Source organism: Magnolia sinica, chromosome 3, assembly GCF_029962835.1.
Source record: "Magnolia sinica isolate HGM2019 chromosome 3, MsV1, whole genome shotgun sequence".
NCBI lineage: Eukaryota > Viridiplantae > Streptophyta > Magnoliopsida > Magnoliales > Magnoliaceae > Magnolia > Magnolia sinica.
Genome location: NC_080575.1, coordinates 97,090,279 through 97,105,080, shown reverse-complemented (window position 1 = coordinate 97,105,080; position 14,802 = coordinate 97,090,279). Strand labels below are relative to the sequence as shown.

General features: G+C 38.8%; 1 protein-coding gene across 2 annotated transcripts; it reads left to right on the top strand.

Annotated features, from left to right (window-relative positions):
• Positions 1-2,474: 2,474 nt before the first annotated feature.
• Positions 2,475-14,492, top strand: LOC131240341 (uncharacterized). Of its 2 annotated transcripts, none has more exons than XM_058238486.1 (4): positions 2,475-2,617; positions 12,381-12,586; positions 13,871-13,997; positions 14,083-14,492. In XM_058238486.1, the coding sequence occupies exons 2-4, from the start codon at positions 12,492-12,494 to the stop codon at positions 14,164-14,166; spliced, it is 306 nt and encodes a 101-aa protein (XP_058094469.1). In that variant the 5' UTR covers positions 2,475-2,617; positions 12,381-12,491; the 3' UTR covers positions 14,167-14,492. The 2 variants fall into 2 exon arrangements, with proteins under 2 accessions (XP_058094469.1, XP_058094471.1); XM_058238488.1 differs by lacking the exon at positions 2,475-2,617 and adding an exon at positions 11,243-11,398.
• The last annotated feature ends 310 nt before the right edge of the window (positions 14,493-14,802 follow it).

Below are 14,802 nucleotides of genomic sequence, written 5' to 3'. Positions count from 1 at the left end.
GATGAATGGAAAAAACAAAGATCAGCTTGATCCAAAACTTTTATGACCCCTAAAAAGTTTTTAATGGTCAATGTTCATTCAATACTATTTTCTTGTAATGTGGTCCACTTGAGATTTGGATATACCTCATTTTTGATCTCATGCCATAGAATGATCTAGAAACATAGATGAACGGCATGGATGAAACACATACATCATAGTGGGGCCCACATAGCACCGACCATCTGGTGTGTGGCAGTGAGTGGCAGGATGCGGATCTCCTGTAAAAGCCTTCCACATGAAGTTCCTGCCTGGGAACCCAGGTGGGGCCCACTGTGATGTTTGTGAGAAATCCACAACATTCATCCATTTTCTGAGTTCATTTTAGGACAGGAGAGAAAAAATGAACCGGATCCAATGCTCAAGTGGGCCAAAAACGTGAGAATTGAACATACACAATTGAAATACTTGTGGGGCCACGGAATTTTTGAACCATGCTAATATTTGTGTTTTCAGTTAATCACAGTAGGAATGACATTATGAACGGTATGGATGACATGTAAACATCACTATCGTCCTCAGGGAGGTTTCAACGGTAATAATTTCCCTAACCACCTTTTCGTTTCGTACGGAACACCTAAGTCTTGGATCCTATTCACATTTAGTCTCGTATCCAAAGATGAGCTCACAAAACAGATGGACGGAGTGGATTCTTCACAAGCATCACGGTGGGCCCCACCTCGGTTTCCAGCGCAGGAAGTTCCTGCCAAAGGCTTTTGCAGAGAGGCCAACTCGCTACTGAAGTGACGTCACCAAGCTATGTGGACCCACTATGATGCATGTGTTGTATCCATACCGTCCAACCATTTGTAGAGATGGTTCTATGGTATGGTAAAAAGAATAAGATAGATCTAAAGTTAAGTGGACCCACCGTAGAAAACCGTGGGATCAGTCACACCCATCGTTGAAACATTTATAGGGCCCACCATGATTTATTTTTTAGATCTAACCTATTCATAAGTTAACCCACTGTTTTTTATGGTGGGGTCTACTTGAACTTTAGATCCATATCATTATTTTTTATCATGACATAAAACGATCTCTCCAAATGGATGGACGGTATGGATACAACACATGCACATGGTGGGTCCATAGAGCTTGGTGACGTCACTTCAGTAGCGATTTGAGTACTGAATCTAATCCGTGATTCCGTGCCCCATCCGGAGTAGCCAATCTGTTTATGCGAACGCGGATCGGATACTGACAGGTTGGGCAGGGAGACCCTACAGAAGCTACGTCACCTGCTCACGTGTGATGTATGTTTTGTATGACGCCGTTCATCCATCTGCAAATATAACTTTAGGCAAAGATTCAAAGAGCTAGACAAATCCAAAGCTCCCGGGGACCTCACCATAAAAAATAGTAGGGAGAGTGCCATTAAAAACTTAAATAGGCCACAAAAATTTTAGATTAAGTTACTATTTGTTTTTTCTCTTCTTTCATGTATGTGTTAACTTGTGAACAAGTTGGATTTCAAATAAAAATCACAGTGAGCCTTAGATAGTTTTCAATGGTAGGCATCAATCTCTGCACTGTTTTTTGTTGTGGGTCAACTACCTATTTGGATATGCATCATTCTTTAACTCATGCTTTAAAATTAAATCTCCAAATAGATGGACGGTATAGATAAAGCACATACATCATGGTAGGCCCACATACATCGTAATGGGCCCATGCAACTTGATTACGTCACTTCAAACCTTGCTATTTTACCTTGTCGGTAGCTAATCTGCATCCAAGAAAGATACAGATTGGTTGTAGTACCTCACACAACCTATATAGCTGCAATATTAATGTCAACAAGTTTTGTGAGTCCCATCATGAGATGTGTTATATTCAATCTAATCATCCATTTGGCGAGCTGGAATTAAAGTTTGATACAAAAAATAAGTAGTAAAAAGTAGTGAGAGATTGAACGCCTACCATTGAAATCTTTTTTAGAGTTATAGAAGTTTTGGATTAATTAATTTTTTTTTTTTTTATTCCTTTTCATATAGGTATTTGTGACCTTATGAACATGTTCAATGGAAAATAAACTTAAATAGGCCATGGAAGTTTTCGATCAATATATTTTAACTTCATCCAATCAAAAATGACCTTATAAAAGATTTAGATGGCATATAAATATAAGGTGGGCCTTATTTGAAGGTTTTGTTGCTACTGGTGTTCAATCCTATATAACACGATGGCAATCCTCTGCTAAGACAAATTGAGGGTATTACGATGATATTTTAGTTTTTTATTAAGTATTTTAATTTATTTGAATTAAATATAATAATTTTATTTTTATTTAATAAAAAGTAATTTCTTTATAACAACGTATAACATTTTCAAACGAGAGAGAGGGGCAAATGTGTCAAATTATTATATTTCAGATTCCAGCTTCAGATTTCAGATTCGGTCCTTAGACTTCAGATTTAACAAACGGCGCCGAAATCTCCATTTCGCAGAAAATCTCTCCCCTATCTAACGAAAAAATAGGAAAATCGGGGTTTTTTTCGCACTTACGGCGCACCACTACCTCTCGATCGAGTGGCCCACCAGATTCAGCTTCCATTCACGCTCACATCTTCTGCAGGTACCGAAATCCCATCGATTTTCCTCTTTTTGTTTGGATTTTTTTTCAATTTTTTGAGAATATTGCAAACCCAACATTCCCGACCTTTTATCATCGGAATTCTCTCCTCAAATGGTTGTTGGCTCCGTAATGTGCGATAGTATCGTTAATATTGGGGATTTCACAAAAAAATTGAGCGATATTGTGCGATATATCGCACGATACGAAAAATTCTATTTTTTAAAAAAATTTCTAGAACTTTTGATGGGTTTGGCCAGCGGTATCGGCTGATATTATCGATATTGTGATGGGTGGGACCCCTGTGGGGCCCACCTTGATGTATATGACTACATTCACACTGCCCAACGGCATTGAAATCCCATTTTAGGGCATGATAAAAAAATAAGCAGATCCAAATTTCAGATGGACCATAGTACAGGAAAAAGTAGTAATTGGCCATTAAAAACTTCTTGTTGGCCACAAGAGCTTTGGATTAAGATGATATTTGTGTGGTTTCTTCATTTACATCTTCCTGAGCTTATCAACAGGTTAGATGGAAAATAAACATATTGGGATGGACTATATGAAGTTTTTAATGGTGGGGATCCACCGTAGCTAGCCACGCCCCTACTAACAACTCTAATAGGCAAGGCCCACTTTACCGTGATCTAAACCATTCATCTGGTAGCCCCATGATAGATTGGCAATCACCAAAATTCTTATCCTAAAAATTTCCTAGAAAGAAAGCTCACAACGTGATATTTTCCAAATCTACTTTATAAATTCCACAAATCCAAAAAAGATAATCCCCAATCTTAGAGTCCCTACTTCATTAAAGGGCCTGTTTGGCCGGGCGGATGAAGAGGGATTAGGAGGGATGGGATGGATTTTAAGGTAATGATGGTGGTGTCGGTGGATTGGTTTAAGATCCATGGGATTGCTATATCCTGGGACAAGTTCACCGAGTCTGTTTGGCATTCCCGGCATATCCCGGGATTTTACCTTCCAATCCATCCAACTAAACACGCGCCAGGCATGATTGAACGGGATTAAGTCCAACTGGTTGGACCACAAGGTACGGTCCACCCAGCAGTTAACATCCAACCTATTAATGCATGTACAATCCAACCCTTCCAATAGGTTGGCCCCACCATGAGGATCACCTATTGCAAAAATCAACCTTATCTACTCATCATGTGGGCTGCGCCATGAAAACCATCTGTAGCCATTGATAGATAGCAAAATACAAGAGTGGTCTACTCGATGAGTGGATATGGAAGATTTTTGCAGAAGGTGATCTTCATGAGTGGATATGGAAGATTTTTGCAGAAGGTGCTCATGAAGTGGCCAACCTATTGAAAGGGTTGGATGTCTCACACGCACGAAAGGTTGGAAGTTGTCCACTGGGTCGATTGTAACTTATTAGTTCAACCAGTTGGACTTGAGACCTCTCTCTCTCTCTCTCTCACACACACACACACACAGACACACACACACAACAAGAAGAACAAGAACAAGAATAAGAACATCAAGAGAGGTCATCATAACTTGTTTTGTAAATAGGACTTGAGAACTAATCACCAACAGGTTCCTGCATCATAACTTGGCAAGCCAGCCCATCTGTCCTGCCAACATGCCACTTGTGTAGGACTACCATACCCATAAACAACATGACCCATCTTGAAAAATCAAGTTGATCTAGACATTCGGTAGACCATGCCTTACGTTACTTGAGACCATTGGTTTTCCATTTGATTTCAAAGCTACAGCCCACCTGATGAGCAGATTAGCTGACTTTTGTGCCAGACCATCTTCATGGTGAGGCCTAATGCCTACATTGAACAGATGTCCTACACAAGTGGCATGTTGGTAGAAAAGAAGGGATGGCACGACAAGTTACCAAGCAGGCAGTGATTGGAGATAGTCTTATAGGACTTTCGATGGAGCAAGTACGAAAATCATAGACGTAGGAGACAACCCATCCACTCTTATTTGTTTTAATAAATTTATTGTTGCCAATCAAAAAAGAAGAAGAAGAAGAAGAAGAAGTGGCAACCATCCATCACACACGCCATACGTGTACATAAGTTCACACCATCCAAATCATCGTCCCACAACAATTGAGGGGTGATAGGAGATAGTCTTATTGGACTTTAGATGGAGCAAGTTACCAGGCAGGCAGCTATAGGAGATAGTCTTATAGGACTTTAGATGGAGCAAGTACGAAAATCACAGTGGTAGGAAGCAACCCATCCACTCTTTTCTGTTTTAATAAATTTATTGTTGCCAAAAACAGAAAAAGTGGGAACCATCCATTACACACGCCATACATGTACATAAGTTCACACCATCCAAATCATCGTCCCACAACACATAGGTGGTAGGATCAAACCAAACACATATACATGTAGATCAAGCTATCACCATTCATGTCATTCCCCTCAATATCTTCCTATGGATGTTTCTTGCTTTACTTACCTTTTATATTGTTTTTAATCTGCTAGATATAATAATACCTTGTTCCGGTTTTGTCGAATTCTTTATTATATGATAATTGCTGCATAACATATGTTTATGTTGTGGAGGTAGTATGAATACTGGTAAGTATATTTGGTTATTTGTATTGTATTTTGTTTTTGAGAATGAAGCTACCTTCCTTTCGTTGACTCATTTGGATGGATTATGATTGTTCATGGCTGTTGATGACGGAGTTTGTCATTATTTCAAGAAACTGTTATACTTTCACTTAGTGATGCTTAATATGTATTACATTTTTTTCTTAAATTATTATTGTGACTTGTTAGTTTATAGTTATGACTTGTGATTGTGATTTGTAAGTTAGATAATTAGTTACCCGTTTGAGGATTTCTATGTGGTCACACATAGATATGGTGTGTTTTTGGTGGTATAGAAATCGCTCAAATTGTCCCATTTTTGACAGTTCAAGATTAGATGGATAGTATGCTTTCATATGATCTATTTAAATGTTCATGCCTGATTCGCAATCTATCTCCTCGTTTCTCTCTGGATATGTTTCTTCCGTTCCATATCCAATGCCAAATATCTTTACATTGCTTTATATATTTGACATCGGAATGTAACGTAAGATCAACTTATCTGGAGAGGCATGGCGAGATGTTGCCGGATTTTCGGCGTGGACGTTTAAATGAAAATATGAAAGTATTACAATCTATCCAACCTTGGATAGGTAACTAATTTATGATTTAATTGAGCGGTGGTCCCTGGAAAGAGGGAACTGTTGTTATGACCATGACGAAGCTGTCCATTTCCTATGGACAACAATATGGGTGACATGACCATTTCGATAGGCCCGTGTTTATGTGTTAGCTTGAAATTAATGGAGCAGACCCGAATGTGCGTCGGAGCTATCCAGATGTTGAGCAGGAGTCCCTGGAAGGTGGGAACCGCTGTTATGACCCTGATGAAGCTGTCCATTTCCTATGGACAACAATATGGGTGGCCTGACCATTTGAACAGGCTCGTGTTTATGTATTAGTTCGAAATTGATGGAGCAGACCCGGATGTGCTTCGGAGTTATTCGGATGTTGAGCGGGGGTCCCTGGAAGGTGAGAATGACTGTTATGACCATGATGAAGCTGTCCATTTCCTATGGATAACAATATGGGTGGCCTGACCATTTGGATAGGCCCCTGTTTATGTATTAGCTCGAACTTGATGGAGCAGACCCGGATATGTGTCGGAGCTATCTGGATGTTGAGTGGGGGTCCCTGGAAGGTGGGAACCGCTGAACAAGTTGGATGATAAATAAACATCACTACAGGCCCTAGAAAGGTTTCAATGATGAAAATCATTATACCCACTGTTTCTTGTGGTATGGTCCGCCTGAGTTTTGGATATGATTCAATTTTGGTTTCAACCCCTTAAATGATTTGGAAAAGCAAATGGACGGTGTAGATAAATTACATATATTTACAGTGGGTATAATGATTTCCTAACCCTAAACCTAAACTTGAAAACCTAAACCTAAACCCGAACCCGAACCCGAATTCCTAAACCTATAACCTAAACCTAAACCTAAACCTAAACCTATAACGTATAACCTAAACCTAAACCTATAACCTAAACCTAAACTTACAACCTACAACCTAAATCTAAACCTATAACCTATAACCTTAACCTAAATCCGAACCCGAATCCAAATTCCTAAACTTAAACCTATAACCTAAACCTACAACCTACAACCTAAACCTAAACCTATAACCTAAACCTAAACCTAAACTTGAAAACCTAAACCTAAACCCGAACCTGAATTCCTAAACCTATAACCTAAACCTAAACCTATAACCTATAACCTATAACCTAAACCTAAACCTAAACCTATAACCTTAACCTAAACCTAAACTTGAAAACCTAAACCTAAACCCGAACCCGAACCCGAACCCGAATTTCTAAACCTATTACCTATAACCTAAAACCTATAACCCAAACCTAAACCTATAACCTATAACCTAAACATAAACCTACAACTTACAACCTAAACCTAAATCTATAACCTAAACCTAAACCTAAACCTAAACGTAAACCTAAAACCTATAACATATAATCTAATCCTAAACCTAAACCTAAACCTGAACCTAAAACCTAAAACCTAAAACCTGAACCTGAACCTGAACCTGAACCTGAACCTAAACCTAAACCTAAACCTATAATCCGAACCCGAACCTGAACCCGAATTCCTAAACCTAAACCTAAACATACAACCTAAAACTAAACCTAAACTTCAAAACATAAACCTAAACCCGAACCCGAACCCGAACTCGAATTCCTAAACATATAACCTTAACCTATAACCTTAACCTATAACCTATAACGTATAACCTAAACCTAAACCTAAAACCTAAACCTATTCTCAAATCCCTAAACCTAAACCTACACCTAATCCTAAACTTATAACCCTAACCTAATCTTAAACTTATTTCCGTAAACTGACTCTAATCATTTCATTGTAGAGATGGATAAGAGTTGGATGCGAGCTAAGAACAAGTTTGGCCTAGAGTATCAACAAGTGTTTAAACAGTTTATGGAATTTGCGCGAAATCGGGTGAATTCAGGCAATAGGATTAGGTGTCCATGTTGAAAATGCAAGAACATGGTTCATAAGACTTTAGACAAAGTAGAAGGCGATTTGTTCATATTTGGGATTGACCAGGGTTACACTTGGTGGATCCATCATGGTGAAGAGTTTCACCAAAAAGTTGAGGCCACTGAAGTCCTTGCTGACCCAATTGTGCCGGATGACGAGGATGAAGACGTTGACGAAATGCAAGATATCATAGGGGATGTGTTCAGGGGAACAATTGCGGATACTGATTTTGTAGCGACAAGTAGTAGCCAAGATATTCCTCCTATGGGTGATGTCGAATCAGAAAAGTTTAGTAGGTTGTTGAGGGATGCGCAACGTCCACTTTATTCGGGGTGTGAGAACTTCTCCAAGTTGAATTTTCTTACAAGGTTACTTCATTTGAAGACAATAAATCGTTGGAGTAACAAATCGTTCGACATGTTGCTTGACTTGTTGAAAGAAGCATTACTGGACGGTGAGACATTGCCTAAGTCTCATTACGAGGCAAAATCCTTGATGCGAGACTTGGGCCTTGGTTACATCCCCATACATGCATGTATAAATGATTGTGTATTGTATTGGAAAGAGCATGAAAATGTTGAAGAGTGTCCAGAATGTGGAGAGTCTAGGTGGAAGTATGACGAAGCCAAGCGTAAGAAAATCCTACAAAAGGTGTTAAGGTACTTCCCATTGAAACCCAGATTGCAAAGATTGTTTACGTCTCGCAAGACGACTGAAAATATGAGTGGCATAAGGAGAAACGTGTTCATGATGATAGTACACTGAGATCATAATTTATATAAATTTTAGGTTATGTTTTAAAACCCTGCCAAATAAAGAAAAAGAAGAAGATCTCTAATAGATAATTAGGATTAAATAAAATGAAGAATTCAGTTTTAAATTTTGGCTAATTCCAGCTCATTAAATTAATAAGTGCAATTTGATTGGATAGTGCATTCAAACACACCCAATAGTAGATTAAAGTGATTACACTGTACCTTACCAAAGATAGTTGTCTACAGATGTGAAGGTTATGTTGTTTCAAAGAAACCTGCAAAAAGGGAGCGAGGAGCTACTTCTTGCTTCTTCTTTTTTTTTCCCCAGTTAACTTGTTAGTACACCCACTGTCAGTTCACACTTCACTGTTAGCCACCCCCACTAGGGAATCAATACTAAGACCTCAGTGTTGAAACAAGGTATCTTTCACTCAGTCTACCACTTGAGCTATGGATTAGGGTGAGCTACGCCCCTTGTAACGGTTTGTTACATGGAAAATATAGGTTTTTTGGATTATCTTTTTCAACGTTATAGGGCAGAGACATATTTCTTGAGTTTTTTCTTTCAATTAAAAAAAAAGAAAAAGAAGAAGAAGAAAATGAAAAAGAGAGAGACCATAACGGCCGTTATGGGGATTGTTATAGTCGTTACGACCCATATTGTAAAGGTAACGGTGGTGGCCGTTATGGCCACCGTTACAATTATGGAATACCTTGCATGCAACCCATCCAACCATCACATGGGCCACCATGCTTCAGTGCAAGTGTTTGGGTGGCTGTGCATTGTTTTCTATGGCGCGGCCCATGTGATGGTTGGATAGGATCGAATTTCTTGGGTGGATCACAATTGGCTATTGTTTTCTATGGTGTGGCCCATTGCCCAATTCAGTAGGGTGGATCTTACCATCACGTGGCCCCTATTCACTATTTATAACATTGATTAGAATAGTAGTACATCATGAAGGCTAAGCCCAACTAAGTGATCTCATCACCATGATATTTGGTGCAACCAAACACATCTTAAAATAATAGGAAAAACTAGGCAAAGATTAAGTATAACTATAAAGAAATAGCAAGGAACCGATTTAATATTATTTTCTTAAAACATACTTTTCCTTTTATTATTTACTAAAATCATTGAAAACATTAACTAATTTTATTAAAAAATAGAAAAATATAACAAATCATTTATGACTTTAATTAATTTTAATGTTTAGTGAAAAATAACTTTTAGTGTAAGCTACATAGTTTGTGATGTAGGTTGTAGCATGTAGAGCATGATAATTAGTGTGTAGCGTAGGCTACATGTGACTTAAGCTATTTTCATGAGCTACGTGAAAGCTATGCTAACTATGTAGCATAAGCTATTTAAAACACTAATTTTAATGGAATAAAATTATCAATTTTCAAAGAAAAAGTATTTCGAGGGAGAAATGGCATGGGTATGGAAATTGTTATACTGAATTTTGGTAGAGAATGCCATGAACGACAATGCAATGACATAAATCTTAATTTGCTCATAGTGCAATTAGTGAGAAATGGCCTAAAAACAAATTTGTTCAAGTCAGATCATACATGTTCTCCAGATGTTTTAGCTATTCTGTGAACATTGATTGAACCTTTAGGGCCTGTTTGGATTTGTGGAAAGTATGAGAAAGGAAATAATATTTCTTAGGAAACTTAATTTCCAAGAAATTATGGGAAAGAAAATATCATTTCCCATGCTTGTTTTTTCAATTTTCCCAAAAAAAAAGGGCCTGTTACAAGATGTGCTATTACTTGTTTGGCAAAACAAAACTTTACCAAGCAAAATTTCTTGGGCATGTAGGCCCTTAAAGCTAGGTGACAGCACATATGCACATTAGCACACAAGCACATATGTCACATACCGAGTGAAGATGGATGATGGTATATCTGGAATACTTTGCAGAAATGGGTGCAAAAAAGCATGGTTAGTTGACTATTCCCACATCCATCGATGTGTGAAGAGTCCATGTTTCCACTATTAATATAAATTAGTGTCCACTCCGTAGCGCCTCTCAGGGTATGATCCAAGCCTTTCATCAAGTAGATACTGGCATGTGTGTGCCTTGACTCAAAACTTTGTTTTTCCATGCTGTCCATTTATTTTTAAAATCATGGGCCACATGATAAGCAAACATCCATGTTTTTCATAAGGGCATTAATGCAAGGGCATTTCACACTGAGCTTGACGGGGTAGCCTGTGGGATGTAGGGACACACTCGGAGTGGGCGGCCCGTGTGAGGCGGGTGGCTCGTGTGAGGCGGTACCCATGTGATTTGGGGCCTACGAGGGGGGTTCGACTGATGTCCTAACCCATGCGATGTGGGGCCTGGGCTATGAGATAAAGGAATTAATTTGTCATGCTCTAACAATTCGAGCTTTTAGAGCAAGTGGTTAATTGTCCTGCATCAAATTGGTATTAGAGCGAGAGGTCTTGGGTTCGAGACTCCTCACCGGGGGTGATTAATGCAGGAACATTTTCACACCAGGCTCGAGTGGGGTAGCCTGTGAGATGCAGGGACACTCGGGGTGGGCGGCCCGTGTGAGGCGGATGGCTTGTGAGAGGCGGGCCCCAAGCGTGTGAGGTGGTACCCATGTGATTTGGGGCCCATGAGGGGGGTTCGACCGAGGTCCTAACCCATGCGATGTGGGGCCCGGGCTATGAGATAAAGGGATTAATTTGCCATGCTCTAGCAGTTCGAGCTTTTAGAGCAAGTGGTTAATTGTCTTGCATCAGGCATCTTTCATAGTGAATCCACACATTGGATGGCTTAGATCTTTCATTGACGTACCAAGGAATATAAGGTGCGGAGGATTTGCTTTATACACGTGTGTGGGCTATATTCGATTGATACAATTTGCAGCATATGAATGTAGAGAATTGAGCAACGGGCCTTGGTGTACATAACTGCACCTGCCTTCAAATACACAAACCATTTTTTGGATGGGTCATAGTCTAGAAATCACATCCAACTATTTTTCGGCTCAAAATTAGTACAAGGATGACCCACTTGCTGGAGATACAAATCGCTCATTTTGCAGTCTTGATCATAGATGGTCCATGCTACAAGTATGATCATGTTCATCTATTTGAAGGACATTTTTTCCAACTAATTATAGACATTTAGTCCTATCCCTTCTTTGCTGTCCATTTGCAAGTAATTACATGGACAGTTGGAGATATCTAATGGAGAAGATTTTGTTGCATGACCTGTCTTATGATGGGCCCGCCGGATCAGCATTCTAGATCATTTTATTCAATACAAGTGCCCCCAACTTTTGAAGAAGATTGGCAATCGCTGCCTTTGAAATGGTATGGGTATAACTAGTGATGAGTTGGAAAATGTGGAAAAGGAAATACAGTTTCCGAGGGCAGAGGGTGGGAAAATATTTTGGAGATTTTGTCAGAAAATTAGCTACATTGGAAATACAATTTCTTGCTATTTCCTGTCATTTCAATTATCCAAACAGCTTGAAAGCGGGCATAACTGAGAAACCCTCTTTCCTTTCCTACAATTTATCTCAATCCAAACAGTCCTATAGAAAAGAAGTCTACAATCTCCCACAGGAAAATTTATTGCTGGAATTAAGAGAAAAATTTGCAAATATTGTGAATCGATCATATTCATTTGGACCAATTCTTTTGGTTTATGAGGGCTTCCTCTTTTTTTTCCCAGTTGGGATAGCAATTTCATGGACAGCATGCAGACTATTTTATGGAAGTAATGTGGTCAATATGACTAATGATGATTTGTTAATTGTTATGTGAATAACTATGTTACTTTTTTTCCCCCTTCATATAAGATCCACATAAGGATATTTTTGATCATTATCTTCCCATCATCGATTGACTATATTAATATTTAGACATTGAATTCAGGTTCACATGATCTACCATGAATATGTCTGAAATGATGACGGAGTCTGCTAAGAAGGTTGATCCAGCAGTTTCCCGCGCTACAATTCAGCATTTTGCTTCTCGATTCAAAAGATGGGCAGGAAGTATCCATTTATCAGATACGGGCTTCCATTCATTTCACTCACCGTGCTAGGGACAGTTGGCCTAGGTCATCTCTTACATGGGAGGCGAGCTATCACTATCCATTAGTCATCTTAAAATTGTATCATTTACTATATGATTTGGATTTCATGAAAAATTGTTTGTGATTCAATTTGAACGTTATTTCACAAATCCGTACATGAATTGGACTCAATTCATACATGAATTCTGTGACTCAGAATGATTGTTTAAAGCTAGTTGTTGTTCTGTGGACTAAAGGGGTATGAAATTGAATTGCTAGCGACATACTATGTTTTGATGACATGGATGCTCTGTGTAGTTTCTGTTACTGTGTAGAGATGTTATGGACTGTCATAAATCGATAAAAACTTAGTGATAGAATATGGTTGATTTGAATGTATTGTATTTTTCTTCACTTCTAAATACTTTTTAATCTTTTCATCATTTTTCTTCATCGTTGTTTAGATTCACGTTGGAAGTTATGGCATAAGTTTGACGCAGGCTGCCAATCTAACCATCCTCCTTTATTGGGGCAGGGGACCGGCTATGACAGCATAAAACTCCCACAGGTGCCATTTAATAGTCTGTTACATAGGCTGATGACAATCAAGCACTATCTAATAGTCTATTACATAGGTTGATTACAATTAACAAGTAGGTTGCAATCAATGGGTTCTTTTCATCATTTTTCTTAAAAATTTGAAAGGGAACTGATATCCACACCCTCTCTTTTTAATCCCATTCTTTCTACTTTCGGTTTTAGGATAGGAACGTGTTACTATCCTGAAACCAAAATTAGAAAGAAAGGGCGTGTAGCTTCAGAACATGTTCTATTATGGACCATAATGTCATTTGTTATGGCCGATTTAATAGAAACAACAGTCCGAGGTGACATTTTCCTTAGTTTTTTTTTTTAATGGCCACTGTAATGTCTGATACATTGCCCTTGTTATTTTATACAATAAACATCGCAGCTATGATCATCAATACACTATAGGTAACTGTCTATTTGATAGTGCCATTGAATGGACAGATGATAGTGCGAGTAGTGCAAGATGTGGGCCTTGCAACTCATGCCTACCCATAATGGGGTCCATGATTCGGATTAGGGCTGTCAACGGGTCAAGCCTATGGTTGGTCTCGGCCTGGATTTTGAACTGTTTCGGATATTCAAAATTCTGATTTTGGCAGGCCCGAGCCCGGCCCATTGACACCCCTAATTTGGATAGCTTGGACTGACATGCATTAAGCCACATGCTATGGATCAGTAAAGAACACGGTTCTAAGCATTCTGACACATCTAGCTTAATTGTGTTTCTTCTTAAATGCAATTTATCTTTGTAGATTAGTAAAGAAGTGGCCAAGGTAAAGGATGATCACGAGTGGGAAATCATAGAGACTACGCAAGCACTTTCAAGAACAGGACCTGTAGACGGTTATAAGCCAAAGAAGATTTCATTGGAGGAAGAGCTGAAGGCAAGGAGTATGCTGCCTATAGATTTGATGCAAGTAGAGCCTTTGTGTAGCTTTTGCTGATCGCGGTTGGTTGTTTTATTTTTAGGCTTTGCAGCAGAAAGTAGACATAAACAGCTACGAGTACAAGAGAATTCCCAGGCCAGATGAAGGGAAATCAAGCAAGAAGTAGCTCACTCTGATCCATAGCTCAAGTGGTAGACTGAGTGAAAGATACCTCGTTTCAACACTGAGGTCTTGGTATTGATTCCCTAGTGGGGGTGGCTAACAGTGAAGTGTGAACTGACAGTGGGTGTACTAACAAGCTAACTGGAAAAAAAAAAGAAAAAAGAAGAAGCAAGAAGTAGCTCCTCACTCCCATTTTGCAGGTTTCTTTGATACAACATAACCTTCACATCTGTAGACAACTGTCTTTGGTAAGGTACGGTGTAATCACTTTAATCTACTATTGGGTGTGTTTGAATGCACTATCCAATCAAATTGCACTTATTAATTTAATGAGCTGGAATTAGCCAAAATTTAATTCTGTTAGGGCCTGTTTGGGTGCCACTTAAAACTGAATTCTTCATTTTATTTAATCCTAATTATCTATTAGAGATATTCCTCTTTTTTCTTTCTTTGGCAGGGTTTAAAAACATAACCTAAAGTTTATATAAATTATGATCTCTAGTACACGGTTGATGCCAACCAAAATGAGATGATCACTTTTAAGTGGCACCCAAACATGCCCTTAGCATTCTCGTTGAGGTTCTGGCAGCAAAATTGCAATTTCAATACTTTCAAGTTGGACCTGAAAGGAAGGTGAGTA

What these genes read in the sequence shown, in the direction of transcription:
- LOC131240341 (XM_058238486.1), top strand. Translation starts at nt 12,492, where the DNA reads ATGGGCAGGAAGTATCCATTTATCAGATACGGGCTTCCATTCATTTCA. An exon ending in GGTCATCTCTTACATGGGAG is followed by an intron (nt 12,587 to 13,870) that starts GCGAGCTATCAC and finishes TTTGTAGATTAG; the next exon opens with TAAAGAAGTGGCCAAGGTAA. An exon ending in CATTGGAGGAAGAGCTGAAG is followed by an intron (nt 13,998 to 14,082) that starts GCAAGGAGTATG and finishes TTTTATTTTTAG; the next exon opens with GCTTTGCAGCAGAAAGTAGA.